The following is a 27341-nucleotide window of genomic DNA, read 5'->3' as shown; positions in this document are numbered from 1 at the left end:
TATTCTGCCCTTTCTTCTTGGTTTCCTGTGATTCTCTTGGCCTGTTCCCCCCACCAGAGTTTTGCTCTGTGGTCTAGGCTGGAGTGCAGTGGTGAGACCATGGCTCACTGCAGCCTCAAACTCCCAGGCTCAAGCGATCCTCCCACCTCAGCCTCCCTAGTAGCTGGGAGGTGTGCGACACCATGCCCGGCTAATTTTTTGTATTTTTTGTAGACACGGGGTCTTGCTATGTTGCCCAGGCTGGTCTCAAACTCCTGGGCTCAATTGATCCTCTCACTTTAGCCCCCTAAAGTGCTGGAATGATAGGTATGAGCCACCCCAGCCTGCCTTTTTAATTTTGTTTTTGAGTCAAGCAAGGTATTGCTTTGTTGCCCCAGCTGGAGAACAGTGGTACAATCGTAGCTCACTGTAACCTGCAACTCCTGGGCCCAAACAATCTTTCTCCCTCAGCCTGTTGAGTACCTGGGACCACAGGCAGGCCCAGCTAATTTTTTTTTTTTTTTGTAGAGACAAGGTCTCACTGTATTGCCCACTGTGTTGTCTCCTGGTCTCAAACCATCCTCCTGCCTCAGCCTCCCAAATTGCTGGGATTACAGGCATGAGCCGCTGCGCCCAGCCCGTTTTCTTTTTCTTTCTTTTGTGGCTGGTTCAATAAGAGGTTCTCCTTTTCCTAAGCAGGCAAAGGAGTTTTGAAACCAGCTTGGAGCCCTAAGGAGGATTTTTTCCCAGGGGAGAAAGAGAGGCTTACATTGGTCTAGCCCAGTTCTCAAGGCACCAAATCTTTTTATTAATAAAGAGATTTGTGGAGGAAAGGGAAAATGATTTTTTTGTTGTTGGCACAAGAAACAGTCTGCTTAAACCCAATAATTTGTCTGTGTTTACCGCAACCATCTTTGTGGCTTACAGGAATGAGTTCATGACTGTCTGAATTCCACCAGGCAGTGGTGACAATAATTTTATTTTATTTTTTAACCTTGTGGGAACTTCACATGGGCTGACTCCTCTTTGACCTCGCACCCATCACAAGATGATTTTTTTCCTAGAAGTTGCCTCTGGGCCCGGGCTTCTGGAGATGAACCCCATTCTCTCTATGCCGGACAAACCAGGCTTCTGACATCCTGCCTGCGGAATATTTATAAAAATGAGCGCCAAGGGGTTCAGCTGTGGTTTCTTGCAATGCCTGGTGTGGTGCCAGCTGTTGCCCAGTTCAGAGTCCTCTGTGCTTTAGTGAATTCTTTCCTGACTGTTTCCGGCGGTAAGAATACAAGGAAGTGCTGAGTAGACAACAGAGAGGAGATGAGAACTTCTGATGGACCTCCATAGCCTAGGACAAAAGACTTCCCGAAGCCACGCTTGTTAACCACTAACCAGCTGATAAACGAGGGGCTTTCCTCTGTAGTCTGGGATTGCAGGGCTGGAGCCTTCTGTGTTGGGGACCTCTCCCAGGCTGAGTCATCAAGAGCCACACAGAGTGTCAGCCCTCGAGTCTAAGGAATGACTCTGTAACCTTGTGAGTCATCTTTCATACAAATTGCACCCCGTCAGGCAAACCACAAGGGGAAATGCGTGCTTGCCTTAATTCTACTCTGGTACATTCTAGCTTAGGTGGGGTTTCCCCTCACTCTTTGAGGAAAATAAATGCAGAGATCGTCTCTGCCTGGAATGCTTGGTGTAGACCGAGTCGTAGCCAAATCACTCACCCTGGATGCTTTTGATGAGTTATTCCAGTCTCCTGACCCTCTACTCAGCATGTCTTTTTCTGTGGATTTGAGTCTTTGTTAGTTCCATCCAACTCCGTGATGAATTTCAACCCATTTCTTATTTTCTCAGATGTCCCTTTGTGACAAGGTTGCTGTTCCCAAGCCTCCATATTTGTTCTTTTGTTTTTAATTTTTTTAAAGGCAGGGTCTTGCTCTGTTGCCCAGGCTGAAGTACAGTGATGCAAACATGGCTCACTGCAGCCTTAACCTCCTGGGCTCAAGCAATCCTCCTGCCTTGGCCTCCCATGTAGCTGGGACCACAGGAGCACACCTCCACGCTCAGCTAATTTGTTCAATTTTTTGTAGAGACAGAGTTTCACTTTGTTGCCCAGGCTGGTCTTGAACTCCTGGCCTCAAGCAGTCCTCCCACCTCAACCTCCCAAAGTGCCAGGATTACAGGTGGGAGCCACCATACCTGGCCATCTCTATATTTGGATCTGATTTTAAATTTGAATTTAGGAAGTACTCATATTTACCAAAAATGACTCTTGCTTATAGACCAAATAATAAAATTTTAGTCCTCCCAGAAAAATAAGAGCTTTGGAGAACCATTGCATAGAAATAACTTTATTCACTGAGTTTATGATGAATGGGAAAAAATGCATTCTTTTATTGAGTACTTTTTATAAGAGGTTTAAAAAGATACTTTAACCACTGCCTGTAATTTGTAGTCGCTGATGCTGATGAGTATTTGAGAGGGAAAAAGCTCTTTGGAGGCAGCAAAGTAATCACAGCAGAGTATCCAGTTTCATTTGTACGTGTGGTTGTCTTGTATTGTTTGCTATTTTCTTTCTTAGATTTTTCAGTAGAGACTTTGTCCCTTTTCAGAGACAGTTGGAGTGGATGGCCTTGAGGACTTGAAAAGCTGACATAGGATGATTTTGAAGTCATTTCACATCTGAAGCCATGATTTAAATATCAGCGTTAAGGTAAGTATTTAGGAAAGAAATATGACGCTTTTGTGGTTAACGCATTATTGGCTTTGCTTGCACTGTTAGAAGAGGTTAAAGCACATTGGTGATTTTGGAGGTTAAAGCACAAGGGTGATTTTGTTTGAATCATGTTCAACAAACCAGAGCTCGGAGAAGATCAAAACGGCCTCTGTGATGCAGTGTGGGACCACAGACATACAGGGGAGCTGAGCCATTGTGATGCTTGGAAATGTCTTCATTTTTCCTCGGAGGTCATGTGTCCCAGTGTGCCCTTTAGGAACTCCAGGAAAGAACAGGAAAACTTAAAACTGTGATTTTCTTTCTGAGCTGACCTGTGGCTATTAGGAAGCTTTTGGGGAGTGTGAATTAGATAGGACCTTTAGGAGCAGAGCCAGCCAAAGGAGTGGGAGCAGGAGCATCCTTCTGGAAACTGTGCTATTTGACCTGCCTCTTTGGAGCAGGAGTTCTCAAAGTGTGTTCCCTGGAGCACAGCTCCCTACACTAATACAGTGGGGACCTGGATCAGAGGATGGGTCTATGCCTAATTGTGTTTGGAAAGCATTGGATTAAAGTTAAATGAACTAATGAGCTTTATGCATCTTGATAGGTGTGTGTAGCGGGCAGTACTAACCAGAGTTCCATGGAACTATTTTCTTGTGAGGCATCTTAAGACCAGTGTTCCATTTGTTCATTAAATATTGATTGCACACCAGCCACGGATGGTGTTCGATGCTGGGGATGCAGCAAAAACTGAGATTAACAGTGCTCATGTATAGATAATAAATACATTAACACGTAAAGAAAGGTAATTATTGAGAGACACAATAGCAAGTGTTTTAGAGCCTGGTATCTGCAGCTCAGTGGCTTGGGTTTTCATCCTGGGTTTGACACTTATAAACTGTATGACCTTGAGAAAGACATGTAACCTCTCTTTCAATTTCCTTATGTGTAAGATGATCATAATAGTATTCACCTTGTAGATACTTTTATTGTGAGGACTAAAATTATGAATATGTGCTGGCAAATACCAAGTTTATATTAATACAAGTGTCATCAGAATATGTACATGTATTAATAGTAATTGTTACCAAAACACCAGGGGTTCGGTCTGGGTCCTGCTGCTCACGGCACAGAAAGCCAATGACTGAGACAACAAGTATTGCCAAGGAAGAAGGCTTTAATTGGGTGCTGCAGCCGAGGAGATGGGAGCTCAGTCTCAAATCCATCTCCTTGACTGACTGAAACTAGGGGTTTGTATAGCAGGGAAGAAACGTAATCATGTGTGGGAAAACAGGAACTCAGAAAGGGCATGGAAGCAATCGTGTTGAATCAGGGGTCTGCGTTTTATTGTCTGGATGTGATCTGGTGAGTTTCATTTCTTTGATACTTTTTTTTTTGAGAGGCCTGAAGGTCATTTCCTGAGGAAGGATCTCAGATAAAATGAATATAAGTTTCAAGTGTTCAGACCAGAAAGTTCAATTTCTATGTTTACTTTTTTTAAATAAAAAAAAGCTATATGGGACTGTTGGGTCGATTTCATAATGACTGAATACTTTGAAGGCTCTGTGGTTGCATGAATGGAGAAGATAGGGTGATGGGTGAGGACTTTTGAATAGGTTGATCCAGGAATGCCCTAAAGTAGAGACCCATAAGAATGAGAAATAGCAAGTTTGCAGGTGGCATAGAGAAAACTTCCAGATTGAAAAGCAAAGGCAAAGGGGATGTCTTGTGCAGAGAAAGCATTTAACAAAATCCAATACCTCTTCGTGTTTAAAAAACACACACACACACACTCAGCCAGGCACAGTGGCTCACGCCTGTAATCCCAGCACTTTGGGAGGCCGATGCAGGCAGATCATGAGGTCAGGAGATCGAGACCATCCTGGCCAACACAGTGAAACCCCGTCTTTACTAAAAGTACAAAAATTAGCTGGGCGTGGTGCCACATACCTGTAGTCCCAGCTACTCGGGAGGCTGAGGCAGAAGAATGACCTGAACAGAAGTCTGAGGTTGTAGTGAACCGAGATCGCACCACCACACTCCAGTGACAGAGCAAGACTCCAGAAAAAACAAACAAACAAACAAAAAAACACCCCCACACGCACACTCAATAGACTAGGAATAGAAGGGAAGTTCTTCAGCCTGAAAAAGACATCTATGAAGAACCCACAGCTAACATGACACTGAATGGTGAAGGGCTGAAAGGTTTTCTCCTAAGCTCAGAGACAAGACAAGGATATCCATTCTCACCATTTCTATTCAGTATTTGTGAACAGTAAATTTTAGGTGTTGTGATGGTTAATATTAGGTGTCAACTTGATTGGACTGAGAGATGCTTAGATGCCTGGTAAAGTATTATTTCTGGGTGTGTCTCTGAGGGGCTTGCCAGAGGAGATTGACATTTGAGTTGGTGGACTGGGAGAGGAAGACCCACCCTTGCTGTGGGTGAGCACCATCCAATCGGCTGCCAGCATGGCTAGAACAAAGCAGTGGAAGAAGGTGGGATAAGCAGCTTGCTGGGTCTTCTGGCTCTCTTTCTTCTTCCTGTGCTGGATGCCTCCTTCCGCTCCTCCTGCCCTTGGACATCAGATTCCAGGTTCTTTGGCCTTTGGATGCTGGGATTTGCACCAGTGGCTTGCTGGGGGTCTGGGGCCTTTGGCCACAGACTGAAGACTGCACTGTTGGCTTCCCCAGTTTTGAGGCTTTAGGACTTGGATTAAGCCACTACCAACTTCTCTCTTCCCCAGCTTGCAGACAGCCTATCATGGGACTTCACCTTGTAACTGTGTGAGGCAGTTCTCCCTAATAAATTCCCTTTCACATGTATATGTGTCCTGTTGGTTCTGCCCCTCTGGAGAACCCTAATACATGTGTCAACCTAGCTGGATTAAAAAATACCTAGATAGCTGATACGACATTATTTCTGGGTGTGTCTGTGAGCATGTTTCTGGATAAGATAGGTGTACGAGTGGTAGTCTAAGTGAGGAAGATCCACCCTCCATGTGGGTGAGCACTGTCCAATTGACTGGGGGCCCGGATAGAACAAAAGACAGGGGAAAGGTCTTTGCTGGAGCTGGAACACTTCTTCTCCTGCCCTTGGACATCAGAGCTCCAGGTCCTCTGGCCTTCGGACTCTAGCATATGCACCAGTGGCCCCAGGATTCTCAGATCTTGGGCCTTAGGTTGAGAGTGATACCATTGGCTACCCTGGTTCTGAGGCCTTTGGACTTAGATGGAGACAGGCTACCAGTCTTCCTGGTTGTCCAACCTCAGGACACCTGGTTGTGGGACTTCTCAGCCCCCATTATCCTGTGACACAGCTCCTCTAATACATTTCCTGTCTACCTCTATCTATCCTATTCATTCTGTCTCCCTGGAGAACGCTGACTAATACAGTATCGTGCTGGAGGTTCTAGCTAGATCTGTTATACAAAAAATGAAATAAGAGGCTTCTAGATTGGAAAATAAAAGGTAAAACTATCTTTACTTACAGATGGCATGATCTTGTTTATAGAAAATTTTTAGGAGTTCACTATACTATTAAAACTAATAAGTAAGTTCAGCAAGATTGTGGGACATAAGATTAATATATAAAAAACAATTTTGTTATATATGTACTTGTAATGAATAATACGAAATAAAATAGAAACAATAATTCATTTTATAATAGCATGAAAAAGAATAAAAATTTTGGGAATAAGTTTAACAAAAGAAGTGTAAAACATACACCTTAAAACTACAAAACATCATTCAAAGAAATTAAAGAAGACCTAAATAACTGGAAAATCATTGCATGTGCATGGATCAGAAAACAATATTGTTAAAACGACAATACTCTTCAAATTGATCTGCAGATTTCATGCAATCTCTGTCAAAAATCTCAGATGAATTTTTTTAATTGACAAATTGATACTAAAACTAATATGGAAATTCAAGGGACCCAGAAAAGCCATGACAATCCTGAAACAAAAGAACAAAATAGGAGACACAGCTTCCTGATTTTGAAACGTATTACAAAACTACAGTAATTAAGATAGTGTGGTACTGGTATTCTATTCTATTCTATTCTATTCTATTCTATTCTATTCTATTCTATTCTATAGAATAGAATTGAGTCTAGAAATAAACTCATACATTATTTATGGTCATTTGAATTTCAATAAATCAATGGAAACAATACAAAACAATGCCAAAACAATTCAATGGGGAAAAATAATCTCTTCAACAAATGGTACTGGGGAAACTGTATATCCATCTGCCAAAGAAAAGTTGGACTCCTACCTCACATCATAAACAAAAATTAACTCAAAATTAGTAAGAGGCTTAAATGTAAGAGCTACAACTTTAAAACTCTCAGAAAAAGCATAGATATAAATGTAATGATCTTGGATTGGATTTTTTTTAGATATGATACCAAAAGGACAAGTGACAAAATAAAAATAGATAAATGTATCAAAATTAGAAACCTTTGTGCAACAAAAGACAGTATCAAGAAAGTGAAAAGGGCTATGCATTACTCCATTCTCGCATTGCTATAAAGAACTACCTGAGACTGCGTAATTCATAAAGAAAATACATTTAATTGGCTGATGGATCTTCAGGCCATACAGGAAGCATAGTTGCAGAGGCCTCAGGAAACTTAGAATCATGGCAGAAGGTGAATGGGAAGTAGACACAGCCTGCATGGCTGAAGCAGGAGGAAGAAAGAAGGGGGAGGTGCTACACACATTTAAACAACCAGATCTCTTGAGAACTCACCATCACAAGAACAGTAAAGGGGAAGTTTGCACCCATGATCCAATCACTTCCCACCAGTCCTCTCCTCCAACATTGGGGGTTATAATTCAATGAGATTTAGGCAAGAACACAAATCCAAACCATACCAGACTGGGCACAGGGACTCATGCCTGTAATCCTGGCACTTTGGGAGGCCAAAGCAGGAGGATTGTTTGAGTCCGGGAGTTTGAGACCAGCTTGGTCAACATAGCGAGACCCTGACTCAGAAAAAAAAAAAAAAAAAAAAAAGGAAAAGGAAAAAGACGATTCACAGAATGGGAGAAAATGATTACAAATTATATATGTCATAAAGGACTGTATCTAGAATACATAAAGAACTCTTAAGACTCAGTAATATAAAGACAATTTAATTAAAAATGGGCAAAGGATTGGAATGGATAGTCCTCCAAAGAAGATATGCTAATAACTATTAAGCACATGAGAAGACTTTTACTGTCATTAGCCATTAGGGAAATGCAAATTATAACCACAATAAAAAACATTTCATACCCACAAAGACAGATAATGACAGTCATTTGTGAGGATGTGAAGAATTGGAATGCTGTGTTTCCAAAGCAACCTTTTTGGGAAACAGTTCAGCAGTTCCTCAAACAATTAAACACAGATTTACCTTTTATAACCCAATATATCCACTCCTAGGCATATCCCCAAGAGAAATAGAAAACATACCTGTACAAAATAATATTTCTAGCAGCATTATTCATAATACCTAAAGAATGGAAACCACGCACATGTTTGTCAGCTGAAGAAGAGACAAATAAAATGTGGTATATCTATACAGTAAAATACTATTTGGCTTTAAAAAGGAATGTAATGCTGACAAATGCTAAAACATGAATGAATCCTGAAAACATGCTAAGTGAAAGAAGCCAGACACCAAAGAACACACACTGTATAATTCCGTTTTTGTGAAATTTCTAGAACAGGCAAATCCATAGACACAAAGTAGATTAACGGTCGTCTACGACTCGGGATGTATGGTGGCAAATTACGAGTGACTGTTATGGGTCTGTGATTTCTTCTGGGAATGATGAAAGTGACCAGAATTGACTTGCTAATGGTTGCACAATTCTGTGAATATATTAAAAACCATTGAACGATACATTTTACATTAGTGAATTATATGGTATGTGTATTTTATACCAGTAAATCTGGTGTGTGTGTGTGTGTGTGTGTGTGTGTCTTACATATATTGGAGGGTTAACTGTCAGCACTTGGTGATAGATGAGACTTAGGGAGTGAGGACAAGGGAGGAATTAAGAATGACCTCTGAATTTTGGTCTTGGGCAACTTCTGAGAAGGAGAAGAAAGACTGAGATTAGGAGGGTTTCTTTTTGCTTTGTTTTGTTTTTGTTTTATGGAGAGGGCCAGGTTCGAGAATTAAGAGTTCTATTGTAGACGTATTAAGTTTGAGGTGTCTATTAACTATCCAGACAAATCTTAGGCAGACAGTTGAATGTGTGTCTGGAACTCTGAGGGGTAATCTAGCCTGGAGATAATATTTAGATGATAAGTGAATCTGTAGGAAAGGATGAAAACAGAGTGAGAGAGAGAGAGAGAGAGAGAGAGAGAGAGAGAGAGAGAGAGAGTGCATGAGGCACAGGATGAGGTAGAATAGGAGAGGGGAGCTACAAAGCAAACTGAGAAGGAATGGCCAGCCAGAGAGGAAGGAGAAGTAGGAGAGTGAGTGCAAGGTCACTGAACTCAGGCCCAGAGTCAAGTCCTACCAAGAAGTAGTCATAGGAGGACAGAAGGATCTATTGGAATTGGCCAGGATGGATGCTGCCCGTGACTATGACAAGAGAAGTTCGGATTGGGAACTCCAGATCCGAGTGGGTTGAAGAGGGAATGTGAAGTGCTACAGTGGAGACAGTTTGGCACCTGTTTTCAGAAGTGTTGCTGTCACCAGATTCTGGTGAAAAATTGCTCTTGGATCCTTACCTGCTCTGCTGAAATGCCCACAAGGTGCTATTTGAGTTTGAAGGTTGTGTCTTCCTGGGAGCCAGCCCTTCGGGGTATGAATGGTGCATCTATGTAGGGAGTTGCTAACTTGTAGGCCGGGTTGGGGCACGAGGGTGGTGTGAGACTGGGGTTCAGAGAAGAGTGCCGTTCTTTGCCTTGTTCTCTGATGGTTTTGATTTTGTTTAGTTGTTTTGATTGGGAGAAAATGTAAAGAAGGGGTTTACTAACATGCTTTTTCAAAGTCTAGGTCAAACTGATAAAAAGAAATATCTGTTTGAAATCAGAATAAAGAGAAAAGACATTCCATGCTCTTGTTGTGGGGACAGGGTCTCCTTCTGTTGCTGCCCAGACTGGAGTGAAGTAGCACAAACTCCTGGCCTCAAGTGATCCTCATGCCTCAGCCTCCCATGTAGCTGGGATTACAGGCATGTGCCACCATGGCCAACTTATTATTTTTATTTTTGTAGAGACAGAGTCTTTCTATGTTGCCCAGTTGTTCTCCAACTCCTGAACTCAATGATCCTCCCAGCTTGGGCCTCCCACTGTGTTGATATTGCAGTTGTGAGCCTGTGCACCAACTTCATTCCAGGCTTTTATCTGTAGTGAAAGTTTTTATGAAACACAGTCCTGACTGTACATATATAATTGCCTTGCATTTATTAGTGCATCAGTTGGTTGGGGTTTGGGAGACTGTAGCAGTTTCTGCAGTGAGCTGGAAGGCAAAGTGGTAACTTTCTCAAAATGCACACACACAGATGCTTTTCAGAAACCTCAAAAGTGCATTGCCCACGGCTCTTACCATTTGCATCAGTACATTCTTTCCCCACGCTTCTTTACTAATTTAGATTATGTGAAAACAACTTTTTAAGACAGATGTTCCTTCAAGTAACAACCCACTCTTTCTCTTCTCTTGAGAAAATATTAGTTGGAAATGGACTGTTACTTAGGCTAGAAAGTCCATTTGAAATGTTTTGAGCAAACATCATTGTCTAAGTCCACTTCGTGCTGCCATAACAGAATACCACAGACTGGGTGGTTTATAAACAATAAAAGTTTATTTGGCTCGTGGTTCTGGTGGCTGAGAAGTCCATGATCCAGGCGCCGCATCTGGTGAGGGCCTTCGTGCTGCGTCACCCCAGCAGAAGGCATCACATGGTGAGAGCAAGCAACAGAGAGCTGTACTCACTTTTATAGCAAATCCACTCTCATGATAAAGAACCCACTTCTGTGATAATGATATTAATCCGTTCACAAGGACAGAGCACTCATGACTAAATCACCTTTCAAGGGTCCTACCTCTCAACACTGTAGCATTTGGGATTAAGTTCCCAACACTTGAACTCTGGGGGACACATTCAAACCATAGCAATCATATTTTGAACACATGACTAGGGGCTGCTCATCTTGGATGAATCCAAGCTGTGTTTGTTTTTCTTTTACCAGATGTGTGTGTGTGTACGCCCATGCACTTGCATATTTTGGTAAGTCAATTGTTTGAAGTTATATTTGAGTGTTCCTAGTAAAATTTTTTTCTTATTTGGAATACAAATGGCCTGTAGTGTTTTCTAACTGGCTTGGCATGAAATTAGAGAATGCCCTTATTTTTGTAACCTTAGGTAAAGTCTTCTTGTAGCAATTTTCTTATGTGTGTGGTTTAAAAAACAAAACTATGTGGTTGTAATTGTTTGGTTGCGTTTTATTGTATATGTAAGAGGCATGCCATGGGGGTTCAGAAGAAAGAATTGTTCAGTATTACTTTCATAAAACATTGAAAGAAGCATCTTCGTTTGTTCTAGAGTGCAGATTCACAGGGTTTTTAAATGTATTATTCTGAGAAGATGATATTAGTAATGTGTCCTAGGTGAAAAAATTTCTGGCTTAAAAGAAACCCTGCTTTTATTTATTTATTTATTTATTTATTTATTTATTTATTTATTTATTGAGACAGGGCCTCGCTCTGTCACCTAGCCTGGAGTTCAGTGGTGCGATCACAGCTCACTGCAGCCTTGACCTCTTGGATTCAAGGGATCTTCCTACCTAAGCCACCTGTGTGGCTGGGACTATCGGTGTGAGCTGCAATGCCTGACTAATTTAAAAATTTTTTTTTTTGGTAGAAACGGGTGTCTTAGTGTGTTGCCCAGGCAGGTCTCAAACTCCTGGGCTGAAGCAATCCTCCCCGCTTGGCCTCCTAAAGTTCTAGGAATACAGGCATGAGCCTGTATGTTCAGCCCAAGAAACAAACCCTGCTTTTAGAATCTTTCTTCCCCCTCCGCCCCCCCCAGCTGTTCTGTGCCTTAGGTTTATAACTTTGACTAACTTCTAGCAGCCTCCAATCATGGGAGAATTAGAGTAGTTATCTGGGAAGAATAGTTTGAACTTCAACCTGTTATCTTGGCTGCAGGGCCTTCTTGGCCACAGGGCCGTGCTAAAGGGCACTTTGATTTCTTGATTTTAAAAGAGCAAGAGAAAGTGATTGCCAAGAGGAAGGGTTTGGTTGGCTTTGCTCAGAACTAACTGCCTCTCCAGAGAAGTCTGCATCGGCTGCTCATCATGACTAGGGTCGGGCAAGGTCAGTTTCCACTGTCTTCTAATTGTTTGCAGAGAATTGGACGGTACAAAGCAGGTGCCACTGACAACATTTCCCATCATTTTATGGATGAGTACTGATTCCGTCCTTTCTGTTCAGGGTGGATCTGTGCAAATAACTTTTGTTTCTCAAAAATATCTGGTTTCTCTTGGGATGCAGCCAGGTCTCTAATGTGGTGGTGTGTGCTGTGTCGCAAACCTCAGCCCTGAAAGCCTGAGCTTGGCTTTGTCAGATCCGATGAGTGCAAGAGCAGGAAGCCACCCTTCGGGAGAATTCAGGGGCAAACGTACAAGTGATGTTTGTGAACCCGTGCAGACAAAACTTTGGGTAGATTCCTGTGAGATGTGGGGATCCGGGTGACATGAAGGGAGAAGAACAGAAAAAGACAGGTAAGGGACTTGTGGGTTTTCTTAACTCCATGTGGCTGCATTGAGAAAACCAGTTAACATTTCATGGGCTGGTGGGAGCGTCATCTTATCGTTCTCTCTCTCTCTTTTTTTTTTTTTTTTTTCGGGTAATGATTTTTCGATATTGACAAAAGCTTAAAGCGTTTCAATTAAAAGTGCCACTAATTTGACCTTTTAAGTAAAAAATATACGGGTTTTTAAAACTCCTTTCCTACTACCAAAAAATCAGGAAGTATCTAGCTCTCTAAATTGGGAAAGTAAGCAATGTTATAAAAATGCTGAAGGAATCTCTTTCTTTGTGACCTTTTGTTAAACTCGGTTTAAGCTGTAGACCTTATTTAAAATAAAATTTACCATAGAACAGGAAATAGAAGCTGTGGAAGACTCGAAATACACCTTTGTACTTCTCTGTTCTTCACCTGCTCTCTCGCTGTCTCTACACACACATGCACACACATACACACACACCCCCCTACCTATATTTGCATGAAGAATGGGTAATAAAAGTAGTGAAGGGCAAACAGAAGGTCCAATACAATCAAGTAAGAGGTTGAATATAAACTGGAACAAGTCTTAATTTTTTATTTCACTTTCATTCAGATACGTTTACTAATTTTCTTTGCTAGCTTTAAGACTTTTAAAACATTCTTTGGCCCTGGGAGGGAGTTGTATAACCATAAAACTTGAGAATCCTGGCCCTAGAATAAATGTTCCTTTTAAAACCCCAAGGACAGAAAATTGAATACAGCTGTGCAAAAAAGAAAAAAAAAAGAAAGCAAGAAAAGAAAAAAAAAAAGCCAAGTGATGGTTTAGGCTTGCAGGCACCCTGACCAACTTTCCCAGTGCACTTGGGCTGTGGTTTCCTGGAGATGGGAGATGGGGAGCTTTGGTGTACTTCTTGAAGGTTTCAGAAAAAGGCCAAGACTTCTTCAGAACTGTATGTTTCTGGGATGTGGTTAAGAGCACATTCTTTTTGGCATGGTTATCTATCATCTTGCTTGTCCTAAGCATATCCTCTTGTTTTCCCCTGCAGAGGATTGGGGTTTCTAGGTCATTCTCTGAGATACCGTGATTCTGCAAACCTTACAGTTCCTACCTAAAAGTAAGCTTCAGAGTTTAAGTAGTTTCCACCAGTCAGAAGTTGGAATGGATGAACTGTTGAGACCCAGTCTTGCTCTTCTCCCTTTAGTCACTGAATTTGCCTCAGTATGGCCAGTTTTCAGGCATGATCCTAAGAACACGGCATTGCTACTCCCTGCTTCTCCTCTCCCTGGATGGAGACCAGGATGTTGCTTCTCTGATGTTTGCCTCGTGGGTTCCCGTGTTAGGTTTGTGGCCCACGGGGAGCTATCACTGGGGACCCTACTGCAGCCTGGCATTAATCACTTTGCTCTTTGTCAGGCCGTGTCATGATGATTCATACTTCTTCCTCTACAAGATTAGATTACTGTAATTTTCATATCCTGGACTGCCCACGAGGGATTTGAATTAATACTTGTTGGTATAGAAAGCAGGATCATGTTTCTGGGGAGAAAGGACTGAACTTGCCCACTTGGCCATCATCAGAAACCATTAGGCAGGGCCTGGCTGAAAAATAATCCTGCCTTCAGGGCTTACCACATCAATTAGCTTACCATACAGGCCAGCAAGCCGTGTCTCCGTGAACACATGGTCCCTGGGCAGCAGATTTGTGGAAGTGATGCCAAGTCCAGGAGATCAGAATGCACGGAAGATTTTGCAAGGGAGTCCTATATTGAAATCAGACACTGCTTAATGAGGAAAATCTTTCCCAAAGAGGTATTTGAGAAGGAGGTAAACTAATTCAGGCATGTGGAACAGCCTGCACAAAGCCAGCAGGAATTACGATCACAGATTTCAGGGTGGTGGGGGGGTCTATGAGGGATAAAGTCGCCTTTGGAAAAGAACTCATTGCCTTGTCATTTTCCCTGTAGCATATGTATTATTTCCTTTATTCGGTCAACAAATATTTATTGAGCACTTACTATATGCTAGGCACTGAAGATGAACAGCAGTTCACAAACCAGACAAAAATCTCTGTCCTCACACAAGTCACATTTTAGGGGGCCCATGTCACTAGGGGTACAAGCGTAAGCTGAAGGGAGCCGTAGCAAGGAGTTAGGAGTACCCGGAAGAACTCCTAAGTAACTACAGTTGTTTGAAAACGTGTTTGCTTATTATTTCCTCTCTTCCCTTTGACGCAGTTTGCACCCTCTATCCCACTAATGAGATTACCAGCCATCTTTCAATAGATCCTTGGGAGGAAATTACTTGTACTTGCTAATGAATAATCCACTTTAGTAGTCCAATATATAATAACTTCGGGGTCTTCAAAGGGCTATCTGCTTTGGCCTGAGTCTCTATTGGAGGGAAGTTGAGGCATGATCAAAGGATTTTATGTTTGCTTGCTCTCCTACTGTCTAATAATTTGTATTTCAGAATGCCTTGCTTTAACATATTTTATCTCTCTTGGAGCGCTTTATTCTTTCTTATTTATTTATTTATTTATTTATTTATTTATTTTTGAGACAGAGTCTCACTCTGTCACCCAGGCTGGAGTTCAGTGGCACAATGTCGGCTCACTGCAACCTCTACCTCCCGGTTCAAGCAATCCTCCTGCCTCAGCCTCCGGAGTAGTTTGGACTACAAGAGCCCGCCACCTTGCCTGGCTAATTTTTGTATTTGTAGTAGAGACACGGTCTACCATGTTGGCATCTTGAACTCCTGACCTCAAGTGATCCTCTCGCCTCTGCCTCCCAAAGTGCTGGGCTTACAGGCGTGACCCACAGCATCTGGCCCCTTCCTTTTTCTTCACCTCTCATTGTTGAGGCATTTCTTTGGAGAACGTGAGATGGTGCTATGCCTCAGAATTGTAGAATTTCAAGTTTTTAGAATTTGATGGCACTATAGGAATCTTAATCCAGACCAGCAATTTTCAGTCCCCAGACTAAAACCAAGCCCTTACCTGAGGGCAGTGCAATGAGAAATCTAAGAAAATGAAGTGAATGTTGTATTAAATATAAAGCTAAATTTATTCAGTTGATTTCTACATCATTCTGTTATTTTCTTTTCTTGAATTTTTCAAGGTTTTTTTAGTGTCCTCCACCTACCCCAAAAAGCAATCATCCTGATCTCAGCCTTCTACCCCCCACCATTCTGTCCCCACAGCTGACTCCTGTCAGACCCTGTCTTCCCATGCCCCAGTTTTCACATGGGACCCTCCTCCTCAGTCTTGTAGCCCCTGCCCTCAATACAGAAGTCACTGGCTAAACCTTAGGGTAGGAAGTTCCCACTCATGTTGTCAGGGAGACGTGGCCCAGGATCCACGGTTGGAGCCACAGATACATTGGAAGATAAAACACACAGAGGTTCTGGGTTTTTTTTGGTTTTTTGGGTTTTTTCTGAGGTGGAATCTCGCTCTGTCGCCCAGGCTGGAGTGCAGTGGTGCAATCTCGGCTCACTGCAAGCTCCGCCTCCTGGGTTCAAGTGGTTCCGTTTTAAAGAATTATCGGGACTGTGGTTCCACTCTATTACAGGCTTATCAGGCTTCTGTGGGTTGGCCAAGTGCACAGCCATTACGTAGAGCTGTTTCTGGAGGAAGATGACAATGGAATCCTCGCTGGGCTAGAGAGTGCTTGACCCAGGGGATGTGGGGTTTCTCAGTCACTGGGGCTAGGAGAACATGCTCAGAGAAGGCTCCTCGCTCCTGTGTATCTCTAAGGTATAGATGATGCTCCCTGAGGAGCACAGGCTCCTGGAGTTTTTCTTTCAGGAATAAGAATGATCCATTCCCTCTTGGTATTTGGAATCAGCCAAGGAAACCACATGTGGTGCTGAGCTTTGTGATGTCAACAACAGCAGGGAAGGGAAGAGCCTACCGGGTCCTCACTCCACTGGCCACATCGCCATCAGCTCATGTCCCCATTTGAGCAGCAGCCTCTGTGGTTCTGTTGGTGCAGCAAGCTGCTGCTTGACAGCAGACAGAAATCCCATATTTTTAGATATCTAGTGGCCCAAACGGAGCATGTCACACTCTGTCCATCTCTGATTACTCTTGAGACTCTGAGCCTGGTGTCCAGGAATGCAATGTTGCTCCAGCCATGTGAGAGGCTGGGTCTCTGGAGCCAGGACTCATAAACCACGGTCCAGGCTCACCCCTGGCAAGCTCACATCTCATTTTGACCACGAGGCCCGCAGTTCTCTTTGTGTTGAGCTCTGCTACACACCCATTGCTCTGAAGCCACGGCCTGGGAGAAAGAGTTGGCTCGCTCATCAGTGGTTCAAGCCAGTGACTTACAGATGACCTTGGAGCTCAAAGATTTTCAGCTAAAGCCAGTAAAGTTCTCCAAAAGCTTTCAGAAAAAGTGAGACCAGACCAGACAGACAGAAAGACAGACTCAGTTGATTGAATTATTGATTGATTCATATTTCTGGCAGGGGTCGAGGGTTGTTGGTTGAAAAATACTAACTGAAAATAATATCCCCTTTTTTGTCTTTAAAAAAGAAATTTATGCACAAACAAAATGACTTGCCCATGGTACAGAAGGCCACAAGCTCAGATTCATACAGGTGTATCGGCGTACATATCAGTAGACTACAGCATGTCTCTGTCTTCTCTCATAGAGGTCAAAATCCTAAGCTTTTTGGGAAAAGGAAATGATTCCAAGTCTGGTTTCATCATGGCAGAAAATAGGGCAAAATACAGGTCCTGGTTGCCTAGCCTTTTCATCTCCTGGAAATGAGCTGCTCAAAAAATACCTCCAGTGATTGATCAAGTTCATTGCCCTGTGGAAAGCAGAATTCTTCAGAAGGCAGAAGCAAGGAGACAGAGAGTGTTGTTGTCTTACTTTCCTGCACTGACAGTCCTGGCCAATGCTCTGACATCATCTTGAATCCAGAAATAGGAGTGAAATGGACAGTGAGGCCACTACACAGAAACACTTGAGCTGGTGATGCATGTTTTCTTTTCTGCCTGTGAGCTGAGGATCCAACTTGTGACTTTTTCTCCAGCTCTGGAGGGATATTACATATTGATTAATCCACGCTGACAAAAGGGAGAATGTTGTAGCTGCATTAAAATGAGAAGAGATCGGCCAGGCGCAGTGGCTCACGCCTGTAATCCCAGCACTTTGAGAGGCTGAGATGGGTGGATCATTTGAGGTCAGGAGTTCAAGACCAGCCTGGCCAACATGGTGAAACCCAGTCTCTACTAAAACTATGAAAACATTATTCAGGCATGGTGGCATGTGCCTGAGGTCCCAGCTACTTGGGAGGCTGAGGCAGGAGAATGGCTTGAACCCGGTAGGCAGAGGCTGCAGTGAGCTGAGATCATGCCATTGTACTCCAGCCTGGATGACAGAGTGAGACTCTGTCTCAAAAAAAAAGAGAGAGAGAGAGAGAGAGAAGAGATCTAACTGCAGACTATTTTGATATTTTCAGTCCACATCACAAACATTTATTAAATTTACTCAGTGGCAGATATTGCTAGGTCCTGGGAATATGAAGATATCATGGAGTCTCTGCTAACAGTCTAGAGATTGGGAATCAGAGACCATGTCCAGGAGAGGTTTATAGGGGAAATATTCTCAGCTAAGGCTTGAAGTATGATTAGGGGTTTTCTTTCTTTCTCTCTTTCCTTCTTTCCTTCTTCCCTCCCTCCCTCCATCCCTTCTTCCTTCCTTCCTTCCTTCCTTCCCTCCCTCCCTCCCTCCCTCCCTCCCTCCCTCCCTCCTTTCTTTCTTTCTTTCTTTCTTTCTTTCTTTCTTTCTTTCTTTCTTTCTTTCTTTCTCTTTCTTTCTTTCTTCTCTTCTCTCTTTCTTTCTTTCTTTCTTTCTTTCTTTCTTTCTTTCTTTCTTTCTTTCTTTCTTTCTTTCTTCCTTTCTTTCTTTCTTTCTTTCTTTTTCTTTCCTTCCTTCCTTCCTTCTTTCTTCCTTTCTCTTCCTTTCCCTTCCCTTCCCTTCCCTTCCCTTTCCCTTCCCTTTCCCTTCCGTTTCCCTTCCCTTTCCCTTCCCTTTCCCTTCCCTTTCCCTTCCCTTTCCCTTCCCTTTCCCTTCCCTTCCCTTTCCTTTCTCACTCTATTGTCCAGGCTGGAGTGCAGTGGCACAATCTCGGCTCACTGCAACCTCTGTCTCCCAGGTTCAAGCACTTCTCAGTCTCAGGGATAGCTGGGATTACAGGTTTGAGCCACCATACCTGACTAATTTTTGCATTTTTAGTAGAGACAGTTTCACTGCGTTGGCCAGGCTGGTCTCCAGGGTAGGTCAGGTTTTAAAAATTAATAATCTGGGGCAGTAGATGAAATTTCTGAAAATTATGTGCAGGTTTCCTTTTTTATTTTTGGATGGGACTTAGATATTAGAGGTGCTCTTTTTAAGTATCTACACAGCCTGCTAAATAAACACATTCGATTGAAAAGCAATACTTTCCATTTCTTATTCTGTATCAGATATTGTACTTTTGGATTAACTTTTATTCTTGTAGGGAAAAAGAAATATTTCCAGCTTGAAATTCTTAAGATGGCACTGATAATAAGTAAATCTCTATAGATTTATATGAAATACAGTTACAGTAAGTCACCCATATACAAATGGATTATATTTGAAAGTTTCATTTGAAGTAGGTTTGTTTTTTGGGGTTGGGGTGCTTTTTCCTTGGAAAAATACTTAATTAAACTTTTTTTTTTTTGAGTCAGAGTTTCACCCTTGCCACCCAGACTGGAGTGCAATGGCACGATCTCAGCTCACTGCAACCTCTGCCTCCCGGGTTCAAGCAATTCTCCTGCCTCAGCCTCCTGAGTAGCTGGGATTACAGGCACTTGCCAGTCACCATGCCTGGCTAATTTTTGTATTTTTAGTAGAGACAGGGTTTCACCACGTTGGCTAGGATGGTCTCGAACTCCTGACCTCAGGTAATCCATCTGTCACAGCCTCCCTGGGATTACAGGTGTGAGCCACCCCTCCCAGCTTAATTAAACTTTTAATTTGAGATAATTATAGATTCCGATGTAGTTGTAAGAAATAATACAAAGAGATCATGAGGGCTTTTTACCCAGTTTCTCCAGTGATAACATCTTTCCAAGCTATACAATAGTATCACAACCAGGATATTGACACTGATATGGTCAATCCAATAGAAGAGTTCCAGAACAGGGGTCTCTCATGTGGCCCTGCTAAACCACCTCACCCTCATCCCTCACCTCTAACAACTCCCATCTCGTCTCCGTTTCTATAACGTTGTCATCTGGGAAATGTTACGTAAATGTACTCGTATAGTATCTAACATTTTGGGATTGGCCTTCTGTCACTCAGCATAATTCCCTGGATTCTTATCCAGGTCGTGGCATGTACTAATAATTTGTTCCTTTTTATTGTTGAGTAGTATTCCAATAAATACTACCAATAAAGTCCATAGTGGTATGGACATACCACAGTGAGGATTGGGTAGAAGCTCATTGCTTTTGCCTAGGGGTGTCTAATTGCTCTAGCACTATTTGTTGAATGGCACAGAAATCAGTTTGGCATATTCATGTGGACCTGTCTCTGGGTTCTCTGGTCTGTTCCACTGATCTATGTTATGTGTCTGTCTTTTTGCCAGTGCTGCGTTGTCTTGATTACTGCAGTTATCCAGTTGGCCTTAATATGGGATACATTAATTGCTCTAACTGTTTTCTTCTTTTGAGACAGAGTCTCACTCTGTTGCACAGGCTGGAGTGCAGTGGCACGATCTTGGCTCACTGCAACCTCTGTCTCCTGGGGTTGGGTTCAAGTGATTCTCCTGCCTTAGCCTCCCTAGTAGCTGAGATTACAGACATGCACCACCACGCTCGGCTAATTTTTCTGTATTTTTAGTAGAGACAGTGTTTCGCCATGTTGGTTAGGCTGGTCTCGAACTCCTGACCTCAGGCGATGCACCCACCTCAGCCTCCCAAAGTGCTAGATTACAGGCATGAGCCACCATGCCCGGCCTAACTTTTTTCTTCTTTTTCAAGATGGTTTTTAGCTATTCTAGGGCCTGTACCTTTACATATAAATTTTAGAATATCTGCCAAAAATCACTGTGAGGCCAGGCAGGGTGGCTCACACCTGTAATCCTAGCACTTCGGGAGGCCAAAGTGGGAGGACGGCTTAAGCCCAGGAGTTCGAGACAAGTCTGGGCAACCTAATGAGACCCCATCTTTATAAAAACTAAGAAATTAAAAAATTAGCCCAGTGTGGTGGTGCACAACTGTAGCCCCAGATATTCAGGAGACTGAGGCAGGAGGATTGCTTGAACTGGGGAGGTGGAGGCTGCAGTGAACCATGATTGCCCAGCTCTACTCCAGCATGGACAACAGAGCAAGACCATGTCTCAAAACAAAACAAAACCAAAAAAAAACCTTGCAAGATTTTGATAGGAATTGTGTTAACCTATAGATCAGTTGGGGGATAACTGACATCTTTTATATGTTGATTTTTCTTCCGATTCATGATTATCATCACTGGAAAGAAGTGAGTGTGATGAGAGTCTTCTAAGTCAGGCAGATAGCAAAAAATTAGGAAAGTGTTTACATGGATTGCACAGGAAGAATTAACTGGGATTTAAATAGTCAAAGACAAAAAGGATATGTAAAAGAAGTGACAAAGGAGACTTACCCTATTCGACTCCAGTGCATTAATCTAGGACAGTTTGGTTGCTACAGGGAAGCATTGCTTAAGAGGCATACAAAAGATCGATGTTTATTTTGTGGGAGTGAATCTTTTTTAGGAAGGAAATAGCACTATTGTGGTAACAGTGATTCATTTTCTCCTCTTATCTTCTCTTTACAGAGAAGACCCAGATAGTGAACTGTTTTATGTAAGTTTTTATATATTTTTGCCCTACTTTTCTCTAGGGAGGGGCTTAACACAGCTTATAAAAATACGTAAAATAAGATCAAATAAACTTTAAAATGAGGAAAAAGCCAATATGGTCCAAGGGAAAAGAAGATCAGGGTCAGGACTGAGATTAGGATACAGAAGCCATGCTATGAAATTTTGTTTGTTCGTCATCTTGAGATGGGTTAAAAAAAAAAAAGTTGGCTGGGACATTTTTTTTTTACCCGTAGCACTAAACGGTTGTGAAGCCAATGTTTAATTATTACACCTGTCATCTCCTCACCTGGCCTCAGGACTCTCCTCTTAGGGAGAGGCATTGTTCTGTAGGGTTAATTAGTAACAGGAATTTAGATACTGCTTAGAGAGGCCTCCGGTGCTGGCTGAAGCAGCTGGTGGTCTGAGAACCCTGACACCCAGAGGCATACCACTGGGAGGCCCCGCTCAGCACACAGCTTTTGCTGTACTCCAACCCAAGTCTTATGGGGTTTGTGGTCTATATTGAAGTTGGCGCAGACAATTAAGACTCTCTGTTCTTGGTACCGACAGGGAGAGAGACCTACAATTGTAAGTATTTTTGTAAACAGGGTTGTGATATTTGAGTGTATTCAACATGTCAGTGGCCTTTTAATGTTTAAAAAATTGCATATGACCATTTAAGAAGTGGTTGTGCTTCATAGTTAATATTTTTTTCATGAGTTTAGGTTTATCTGGTTTTTCAGTGAGGTAAGCTACCTGAGAGACATAGGAAGATAGATCTTGCCAGTTCAGAGGACTGACTTTGACTTTAAGATAAAATATTTGTGTCATTTTCGGGAAAGTACTTCCAGCGCAATGCTTTCTTCTGATGATTCATTTTCTACAGTTATTGGAAGTGGGAAGAAATCCACAGAGGTTACAGAATTTGTAAACTTGTAGAGACATGTGCCGTTACATCATGCTGTTTCATAGATGTGTAGGTCTGTTAGTTACTTTTCGGGCATTCGTTGTATATATGTCTGTTACTTACTTTTGGGGTGTTCAGTGTCTGCGCTTTATCAACGATTGTGTGCTGTATTTTCAGCCCAAAAAAACTAAGTTAGAGAAATGTTTGTTCATCCAAGTCTGTATTGTTGTAGCTTATTCAGTAGTCTGCTGTTGTGTTTTTAATTTCTCTATAAAGCAAGCCGAAAGACAGTGTGGACAACCTAATTGCATTTGAAGTAGCTGCTGGCCAGGCCCGCTGCAACAGCTGATGGGCTCCTCTGAATTTCCAGAGCTATTTCTGGTAGATGAGCTGGTATCAAGGCTCTCGAGTTCAGGCCATAAAAGGCCCGTCCCATGTGAAGTTGCTTCACTGCTCTGACTGCGTCCTCCCCAGGCTGAAGTGTCCTCAGGTTTCACGTGGATTTGCCCAGTAATGGATGGCTTCACCGAGTCCAGGTTGGGGAAGTTCAGCCTCGAGGACACTAGGGGACGAAAAACTTCAAAAAGAAGACTCTTTTTATTAATATTTTGGCGTTCTTTTTGGAGAGGAACTTTTGGGATGTAGCCTTTACCTGTTTCCTAAATTTGACATCCAGAAAGCCTTTTGGAAAACACCATTCTAAATTTATCCTGTTCTGAATCATCATTGCTTCTGATAGATGCAGTTGCTTGTTGACATCGTGATCTTTGATTTTGTACAACGCTATTTGGGCTAACTTTTGGGATTTTACTTTGTGCTTAGAATTTGAAAGTAGTATTCATTGGAAAGAGACTCCAAGAAAATACTCGAAGACATCCAAAGCTGGATTCGAGGATATAACGTGTTTTGTTTTGTTTTTTAAATTAGAAAAATAAGGAATTGCTGTGTGATTTGCTTTCCTCCTTTAACTTAGAGGAACGAGGATTATACGGAAATTTGAAGTAAGTGAAAAATCTTCCTATAAATCTAAATGCAGTAGGTTTTTTTGTTTTTTTTTTTTTTTAAGTACCATCTGTCTGAGCATGTTTCCTGAGGATTTGTTGACTTCAATCATTGGAAAATTCCTGCCAGCATTTGCCAGTTACTGCAGCCATTCCTGTAGATACCCTTGGGCATATTTCTTGGGTTAGGAAGGATTGGACTTTTTTTTTCTTTTTTTAAAAAGGATTTACTTTATGGTAGAGAAAGGTTTATTACTAACCATTTGATTAATATAACTTAGTCAGTACATTCTGTCCAAATGTTAGCACTCGAAGTCCTGGAATTAAAGTATATTCACAATGCAAAGTACTTTAATAATCGTAGCACAAGTATGGGGGTGGAGTTCAGAAGGGCAAGTTTTATTTCACTGCCATTATAATTCATGTAAAAATAGAAAATCACCAGTGATCCTTTTGCATAATCTTTGTTCTGAGGGTTCTTTGCCTTGGTACTGTCATTCTTTAGGGTTTGATTTATAGAACTTGTAATGTTCCAGAATTTATGAGAAAAACCTCACTGTAGGTTCTAGAGTTTGAACTGCATTTTATTTTTAAATTCTCCAAGAAAAAATACTGCATCAGCCTTTTAAAGCCCTGGAGATAGCTATGGTCTCTTTGTAATTTAGCTTAGTGATTTGCTTCTGTTGAAAAATAGCAGTGAACACTAGAACGTTGAAGGCTTATTTGACATGTTGCTTCTTTGAAAAAAAAAAAAAGATTATTTCTTTATACCATATCAGATGGACAAGTTCGGGCAGTCATTATTTTCACCAGGTAGGAAAACAGAGTATTTATAGAGAAGAACTTCATCAGTGAATACTGCAAGAGTTCTTCACCGGAGGTAGTGTGGCAACCCTAGGGGGCGTTTGAAAATGTATGGGGGTGTTTCAGGTTTTCTCAATAACTTACTGGCATTTGGGAGGATGTAGTTAAGAATTGAAAATGCCCAATTTACATGGTGTAGGGGACAGTCCCATACAGGATTACCCTGGCCAAACTGCTGGTAGTATCCCTTGTTGAGTAAAACTGCGGGATATAAACTGTACCCTCTGTCTCCAAAGAAGAGCAGCCAAGTGCCAGGCAGATGTGTGCTATCTCTTCTCACCAAACCCAGTGATGTCTTTTTTTTTTTTTTTTGAGATGGAGTCTCGCACTGTCACCCGGGCTGGAGTGCAGTGGCGCGATCTCGGCTCACTGCAACCTCCGCCTCCCAGGTTCAAGTGACTCTCCTTGCCTCAGCCTCCCAAGTAACTGGGATTACAGGCACCTGGCACCACACCCAGCTAATTTTTTTTTGTATTTTTAGTAGAGATGGGGTTTCACTATGTTGGCCAGGCTGGTCTCAAACTCCTGACCTCGTGATCCACCCACTTTGGCCTCCCAAAATGCTGGGATTATAGGCGTGAGCCCCTGCGCTGGCACCTGGTGATGTCTTGAGGATCCAGGGCATCAAGTGCACACTAGTAGTGTCAGCAAATATGTCTTACAATGGAAACTTTGGAGTCTATACTCTGTGTGTGTTTTGTGTGTGTGTGTGTGAGTGTGTATTAAAGATGATTTATTTGGTCACCTTGATCACTGGATGAGGCTGATGCTATGCAAGCTATTGTAGTACATTAGGTGCCTTCCTGCCTACCTTTATGTTAGTACTATTGGTGCATTTAATTTTGCCACGTGCATAGTCTTCAAAGTGAAATTTGGTTAATGCACCCAGCTTGCAGTGGACATCAGTCAGCCATTCAACAAACATTTATCTTTGCTTCTACTTTGGAGATAGACAGTTGTGTGGTTAACAGACTTCTGGAATACTTTGGAGTTCAATTCTGAGTGAACATCTTTGGCAACACCTGGGGTTATACGGTTTTTTTTTTTTTTTTTTTTTTTTGAGATAGAGTCTCGCTGTGTTGCCCAGGCTGGAGTGCTGTGACACAATCTTAGCTCACTGCAACCTCCGCCTCCTGGGCTCAAGTGATTCTCCTGCCTCAGCCTCCCAACTAGCTGGGATTACAGGCACACGCCACTGCACCCAGCTAATTTTTGTACTTTTAGTGGAGACAGGGTTTCATCATGTTGCCCAGGCTGGTCTTGAACTCCTGACCTCAGGTGATCTACCCGCATTCGGCCTCCCAAAGTTCTGGGATTACAGGCATGAGCCACCATACCCGGCAAGTTATTTAATACTCTACAGTTGAGGAATTGTATCCAAAGGAAAGGGCCCTTGGATGTTTATAAGGATGTCTGGTGAGCTCCAGCATGCACGGCTCTTGGACTACGTGGAGTGTTATGGAGAGTAAGCTGCTAGAAGTTTTGTGATTGTTAGGATACAAAGGCAGCCTTGGAGTCATCTCCTGAATCTGCAGCTGCCTGGGGTTTTAGGACACTCACTGCAATTTTATGTTAAAGCGCTGATCTCAGGGTGCCTCGCTGTGACCTGGAGTATCTGTAGATCTAGAACTTTCCAGCAGTTCTGGGCTTCATTGATTTGTGACTCAACTAGGAATCTTGTGGTCACCCTTGACTCCTCTCCCTTTAGGTCCCTGAGGCCTCTGCCCCACTACCTCCTCTTGAGCCTCACCATTTTTTTTCTTTCTTTTTTTTTTTTGAGACGGAGTCTCACTCTGTCAACCAAGCTGGAGTGCAATGGCACGATCTTGGCGCACTGCAACCTCTGCCTCGTGGGTTCAAGGGATTCTCCTGCCTCAGCCTCCTGAGTAGCTGGGATTACAGGTGCCTGCCACCACACCTGGCTAATTTTTGTATATTTAGTAAAGACGGGGTTTCACCATGTTGGTCAGGCTGGTCTTGAAATCCTGACCTCGTGATCCGCCCACTTCGGCCTCCCAAAGTGCTGGGATTGCAGGTGTGAGCCACCGTGCCTGGCCGAGCCTCACCATCTCTTACCTGGGCTACTGCTTTGCCCTTAATGGATCCCTTGGCCCCCGGTTTCTCCTCTGTCTGGTCCAGCCACAGAATGACCTTCCTAAACAAAGATCTCATCTTCCTCACTGCTTACATGCAAAAGCCTGGGCTCCGTAGCCTCCCCTTCAGGGTCTTTCATGCCCCTGGAGTTTTGTTGGCAAGTCTCCCCAAAATGTTGTCTTCCCTTGACTGCCAGGGAAGCAATATCAAAGGAGATGTGCCAGAAGTTTCCTCTGACATGCCTCTGGCCTCCTGGGCCTTGACTCTAGCCTGTACTCTAGGGCTGCTGTCACTAGGTCCTGGTGGCCCTTTCCTCGGCAGTGGGGTACCCAGCGAGGTGCTTGGGTCTCACTTCTCTTTCCACCCCCAAGGTCTAGCCCAGTGGGCACTCCAGAAATCTGGGTTGTTTGAATGGATTGAATTGTAACAACTTGTGGGTTCTTCATATCACAATTTGGCTGTGATCCATCCAGTACTTTTGCCCTCATCCTATATTACTCACAGGAGAAGCTGGTATTCTGTATTATAAGTTCTCCTTTTTTTTTTTTCCCTCTCATCTATAACAATGCAAGCAGAAAGGTTCGTGTTTCGGTAACAAGTCCAATGGGATTTCTGTATATGGGGTTTTTGCACACATGCTTTTGCCAACCCAGGAAATTAAGGTGTGCCGCATGAAGTCAGTCAGTTCATTATTGGAACTTTGCCTAAAATGAAGAAACCCATCTAGTGGTGCAATTTGACCTAAGTGTTTTACTCCAACATTCAGCTTCATCTTGGGTGACACATCTCAGGAGCAGTTTGCACTGTTGATCTCGGGAGCCCTTTGCTGTTGCTTCAGAGAGATCTCTGTCCCTCTTAGAGACACTCCCTATTGTAGGAGGTTTTGAAAGAGGCATTCTTTTTCCTCCTCATGTGCTTTTCCCCTTCTGAAAGTTGATCCTTTAATCCCGAACAAGTTTATAACCTGTGTCTAACTGGTTTTTGTGTAAATACAGTAAAAGAAATAGTTTTCGTATTTGCTTTGGGATCATTGGTCTGCCCATGTCGCAGCCCTGGGTATATTCATTTCATTCCATATTTTTCGGGCACTTTCCCTGTGCAGAGCTCTGGGTTGGATCCTGTGGGATGCAAAAGCCTATAACGTATTCCCTGTCCTTGGCAACCTCTTTCTCAGAGTGATTTGG

At 42.7% G+C, this 27341-nt stretch overlaps 1 protein-coding gene across 7 annotated transcripts in view; it reads left to right on the top strand.

Moving 5' to 3' along the window:
- The first annotated feature begins 11946 nt into the window (after positions 1 to 11946).
- SVIL (supervillin) overlaps positions 11947 to 27341 on the top strand; it is a 182247-nt gene continuing 166852 nt past the window's right edge. For 2 of the 7 annotated variants that reach the window (XM_073018833.1, XM_073018832.1), the window contains exon 1: positions 11947 to 12427. In XM_073018833.1, coding sequence (XP_072874934.1) covers positions 12400 to 12427 — 28 coding nt within the window. In that variant the 5' untranslated portion in view covers positions 11947 to 12399. Of the gene's footprint in view, positions 12428 to 22036; positions 23200 to 27341 lie in introns of those variants that run through there. The other 5 variants (XM_073018834.1, XM_073018835.1, XM_073018836.1 and 2 more) reach the window with 5 other exon arrangements.

This window comes from Chlorocebus sabaeus, chromosome 9 (genome assembly GCF_047675955.1).
Source record: "Chlorocebus sabaeus isolate Y175 chromosome 9, mChlSab1.0.hap1, whole genome shotgun sequence".
Taxonomy (NCBI): Eukaryota; Metazoa; Chordata; class Mammalia; order Primates; family Cercopithecidae; genus Chlorocebus; species Chlorocebus sabaeus.
This window is presented reverse-complemented; position numbering and strand designations above follow the sequence as displayed.